Source organism: Olea europaea, chromosome 1 (genome assembly GCF_002742605.1).
Source record: "Olea europaea var. sylvestris chromosome 1, O_europaea_v1, whole genome shotgun sequence".
NCBI classification, from domain to species: Eukaryota; Viridiplantae; Streptophyta; class Magnoliopsida; order Lamiales; family Oleaceae; genus Olea; species Olea europaea.
The window spans coordinates 12,280,374-12,285,957 of NC_036237.1; the positions used below are offsets into that span (position 1 = coordinate 12,280,374).

General features: G+C 34.4%; 1 protein-coding gene across 1 annotated transcript; it reads right to left on the reverse strand.

Moving 5' to 3' along the window:
* Positions 1 to 6: 6 nt before the first annotated feature.
* On the reverse strand, positions 7 to 1,513 carry LOC111394516. The gene has a single exon (XM_023020377.1). It carries the CDS (start codon positions 1,247 to 1,249, stop codon positions 656 to 658), a length of 594 nt encoding a protein of 197 aa, XP_022876145.1. The 5' UTR covers positions 1,250 to 1,513; the 3' UTR covers positions 7 to 655.
* Between the last annotated feature and the right edge of the window lie 4,071 nt (positions 1,514 to 5,584).

Genomic DNA, 5,584 nt, shown 5'->3' on the forward strand with positions numbered 1-5,584 from the left:
AGCTCGCTTAGGGCCTCCAAATGGTCAGGGCCGGCTCTGGCATTAAGGGACGTTGCTTTTGGGATTGGAAACCTTGTAGTCTCAAAGCTGAAGCTTCAAAAATTTAATTTTGTCCTTGATTTCTTCAATTATCTTTGTCCATTTTTTTCCTCTGTTTGAGCAAAATTATCAGGGCAAAGAAATCAAACCACCATCTATGTAGCACAAAATTTGTAAAAATATGTTAGCATTTATGTCGGGACACATAATGAAAATTAAAAACAATAGATTTGGTTTGATCAAAAGTTATCTTTATTAATCAAAACTTCTAGATCAAAAAATACAAAAACGTGTAATTGATGTAATGCATGCAGATAAACATATTTATTCCAAAATAAAAGTGTCTAATCAAACCCAATTTTCTGCTTTTGATTTTATAGAATCCCCTCCTTAAAACTAATCTAAATGCACAGATGATCTGATGATCATTATCATAAAGCAATAGAACCATAAAAAATGAAATGTGAAGTAGGGAACAAATAGTAAAGAGCCATTAAATATACTACGTGCGTGCATGCAGGGATGGAGTTGTGTATACATGCATGGCGTGGCGCTTCATATTAGGTTAACTGAACTTCTTCACTTGTTTTCAATTTTGATGGCGGCGGCATGTGATTCAGTTTTTCAAGTTTTGATGCCGCATTTGCTGGTAGAATTGTTTAATGAATTCCTCCGCCTTGGCATCTATCATCTCGTCTCCAGCCAGCGAGTCAAAAACTTTGTCAGAATCATAGCCGGCTTCTTCATCGAGCTCTTGAAGGTTGTTTGCTGAAGCGTATTGGCTCATAGTACCACCGGAGATGGGGGAGGCGGACGAGGAGGCCACGGAGGAGTACGGGGAGGCAGGCCGGATTAGGCCGTCAAACCTTTCCACGCTTGTCGAGATGGAAAGGGATGGATTTGAAGGTGGTGGTGAATTGTCCTCTTGAAGATGCAAAGGTCGGATTGATCCTACGATCTTCTGCCAATTTCCCTTTGAAGAATCCACTTTTGATTTATCCGATTTAGCAAATTTCTTGTTCTGGCTTTTGCGAAGCATGAATACTGCTGATTTGAGGAGGCTGAAAGCGCCACGCTTCTTCTTTCTCCCTTCATTCACCGCCGGCTGCGGTGGATTCTTCTTATTGACATCAGTGGTGATGCCGCCGTCTGCAACGGCTGGAAATTCTACACTGTTGATGATTCCATTGATTGATTCATCTTTCGACATAGCGATGAAGATAGATGTGGGGCTCTTTATGATCTCTCGGAGAGATTCTGCGCGTGTTCTTGCTTAGGGCTCTCCCTGCAAATTGCAGGGCAGAGATGGCGGAGAAAAGGGCTAGGAAAGGTAGAGTTCTTGGCACTATTTATAGAGGGAAACCGGAATTTACTCTCCGGTTGAATTCCTCTTGGACCATTGATCACAGAAATATTACTTTAATACTCATTTAGCCCCGTTTGTCCCTCATTATTGGAAAACTCTTTTTTTTATATACTCATTTTCAGATATACATTTAGAGCTTGTTTGATATAGGCCCCGTTTGGTAGGGATTTTTTGTCCAAAAAAATTGATTTTTTGACCGTTATTTTACTATTCAAGCCGTAATTTTTGACTTATTCTCTCACGTGTGGACCCCACCTTTTTTCTAACGGTCAAAAAATCAATTCTCAAAATCCCTATCAAAACGGCCCATAGTTTAAAAGCCAATTAAAATTAAATTTTTGACTGTTATTTCATTATGTCAACCGTCATTTTTAAATTATTCTCTCACAGATAGAATCTATTTTATCTCCAATAATCAAAAATTTAATTATCAAAATCTCTACCAAACAAGCACTAAACTCAAAAAAAAAATTCTACACACGTTCTCCAAAAACTATTCAAAACAATGTTTTTTCAAAAAAAAAAAAAAAAGTAGGGGCTTTACTTCAAATAAATAGTGCTGACGCTCTTTGAACAGAAAATTTCACTGCTGGTGTCTAATATATGGTCTGAGTAGTAAGTTAGTCTTCAATCTTTCAGTATATTTTTATAATTGGTCGCTTTCTATAAGGGCTACAATGATGATTTGATATAGATTTGGATTTTTTCAACTTTAGGGATTAAACAACTATTTTGATTGCTCCCTTTATTTTTATGTATATTGTTTGGTGTCTAGTTTTGTAAAAGTGAATTATATTTTCACAATGCTTATTTAATGAATTATTATAGAAAGGTTGGAGTTGAGGGTGGACGAAATGACCTAATCAAAACAGACCAAACTAGAACCAAACCGAATCGAGCGATTCAATTCGAATCTAAATAAAATTCACTATCCTGATTTTTAGAACAAAAATTTATTTCGCTATGGTTATGGTTCTAATTACCAAAATAAAAATCAGAACCAAGAATCAAACTCAATTTTTATTAATTTTTTATTTGTATTTGTTTTTAACAAATCAGTGAATCGTACAAAAAAATTCTACTTTTGTCCGTGGCTCATTCATCTACATTAGTGAATAATTGCTATTAGACAATATTTTTGTAAGGGGTAAAAATTTATGTTCAAATTAACAATGTTTTATTAATTTGGACTTTTTGTAAATGAATTTTGTTACACAATATGTCATTTGATGATTGATAATTTGAATTTGTTGAATGTTTGATATTTATTTTTTAAATTTAAGATTATTTTACTAACTTATGATTATGGTGATGGATTTTAATTTGCATTTAATATTTGAAAATTTATGTAATGGGACCAAAATCAAATCAAACCAAACAATTCTTCAAAAAATAAATAAATAAAAATTAAAAATTGTTGATTTCATTATTAAAAAAAAAAAAAATTCTTGGTTCATAGTTTGGTTCTCTTGAAACCTAAACTAAATGGAATCATATTCATCTCTTGTTGGAGTTACAACTAGTAATTGAACTACTAGGACGGCCAATAATGTAAATCTTCCAGGTCATAATGCCAAAAATTGTAATACGAGGGTTAAACCGGTCATTGTCACTGAGGAAGAAAGATGTTCTAGTTTGTTCGTTTTTCCAAAGAAGAAAACGCATGACCGGTGGCTTAGGTGGAAGAATGAATGGTAGCAGGGGTGGCTGCAAGGACCTACGGCTTATATATTCAATTTGATGCCTCAATTCTCTCCCCGTCCAATAGAATCTGTGATGGGATGTCGCGAATTTCCTAGAATATCTCCAAGAATATATCTCATGTTTGGGAAATCTAAAAATTAATTTATACAGTTTACTTTTTAAAAACAAACTTTAATTTTCATTATCATCATAGCTATTAGGCCCATTCGAATATCCACCTGGTCAAGTCATCATATTATTTGGTTGCACCGTCAAGACAATGATTGAAGCGCTGGGTCTATAATTTTTAAAATCATGTATATTTTTAAAATCAAGGAATTTATTTTTTAAAATGAATCTGAAGTTTTAAAATGTTTATCGTTAATTTTACATATTACTGTAAACTAATTTTGTTACCATAAAGGAAAATTGCGGGCATGACACTTGTAGACTTGATCTAAACATTTCATTTATATCACCCACAATATCAAACTTTTAAAAAATTCGCTCCCAAAGTTCAAATTGATTAAAACCGTTAGTTCATCCATTAGTTGACCTAGAGTTAACATTTTGATCAAATTTTGATTAATTTTAAAGGGTTATATTTCTTATAAAAATATTTAAACAAAAAACCTAAAAATAATATATGATTCATCTTCTCTATATACCCCACAGACACACCCTTGAAAACCAAAACCAAGAATCGAAACCACCATTGCCACTCACCCCACCGCCTACTACTGCCCATGCCCATCGCCACCCCGACCTAGACTTCAGCATTATTTGCCTCTTTTTGGATGCCAATTCCAAGATTTTACAATAGCTGAGCTGGTTATATTTCAATTGCATCAGCTGATTTATGGGCCTCTTTAATCTCTATCCCTATTCCAACTATTCAAATTGATTACTTAATAATTATTCCATTGATTCTTTTGTTATTCACTCCATTTTGTGTTGAAAGAAAAAATCGGTGATATTATTCCAACTATTCAAAAAGGGTGGAGTTGTGGAATCTATACTCAAATTTGATTGAGCCATCGCGACTTATACAAGACATTTGAGGCTATGGTAGGTAGATGTGATTTATTGCTCAAATTCTTGAAATGGTGGAGTTGTACGATGGCGTAGATTATGGCTTTTGGTTTGGGTGGGCAACAACGTGAATTGTTTGCAGTGGCTTTGTTGGTGATTGCAGTATGATAGATGACGGTCGTCAACTAATTTTGAAGTGGTGGATGGAGGTGGTTAGCGCAATTGGGTGGGTGGATGTTGGTTTGGCTTCTATGAGGTGAGGTGGCATCGAGTGAGGTGGGTTGGGGTAGGTTGGTAGGGAAGAAGAAAAAATTTCAAATTCTTTTCATTTTGTTTTTGGCTTTTTAATTTAATTCGTTTAATTCTTCAATATAAAAATCTAAAGTTACCTTTTTACCACTTAAAATTTTATCTAAATGTTGACTCTAGATCAACTAACGGATGAACTAATGGTTTCCATCCGTTTGGACTCCATGTGTGAATTTTTGAAAGTTTTGGGACCATGACTACAATTTCACCGTTACAGTAATGTTTATATTTCTCTTATAATAATTTTATAATAAAATATAATTTCTTAGCTAAAGTTTTTATACCCGTAGAAAATATTGTTCGTGTTTGACTTCATTATAATATCCTTTATTGGTTCACAAAATGTGTCAATAATAATTGTAATTGTATGATTAAAACTAAAAAGTAACTTATATAAACATGGGAACAGAAAGTGATGTTTCAAAAATCACTGAACTTAAACATTGATCATGGATTACTCCCTTAACTGTGAAAATCCTTTAAAATGCTCACTGAACTTATCTCGTTTACCCTCCGTCCATTACTTTTAAAAATCTAATTGCTTTTTTGTTCACGTGAAGGACGGTTTTCCTGTGTGGCCACTAATGCAGTGTCACATCACTCAAATTAACTAAGTTAAATTTTAAATTAAAATATTATAATACTTAAAAACCGAAATTCTTTAAAAACTGAAACCATTCTCCCCAAATTGACCTACACCCAACAGCTTTCCCCAAATTTCTTCACGAACCCTATTCCCATATTCTTCTCCATAAACCCTGTTCCCCCAATTTGAAGCATCTAGGCAAAGACTGTCGAATGCTCCCTCATCCTCATCGAAGGCGATAAAGATGAACCGAAGCTAGGCATTTCAGCGATTCCTTTAGGAAGTTGTCGTACCTGATCATTTCCCGACGAAACGAAAGAGTGCATAATTGGGGGCGGATGGTGACTTGGGCACTACAACAAAACGTCTTATCCCATTCTTCTGTTGCTCCGCCATCGACGCTAAGCAATGAAGTACCTTTTCTGTGTTGCCCCGATTTGTTGGATCAAAACTTTAATCAAAGCTACATTTGTGATTATTTAAAGATTGGATTGAAATTGAATAAAGATAACAGTGGAATTATTAGAAACGGAGAAATTAACAACAAATCATAGTAACTTTTGGGCGAT

Bases quoted from the DNA above. Each gene is read 5' to 3' on its own strand.
- LOC111394516 (XM_023020377.1), bottom strand. From the start codon at position 1,249: ATGTCGAAAGATGAATCAATCAATGGAATCATCAACAGTGTAGAATTT.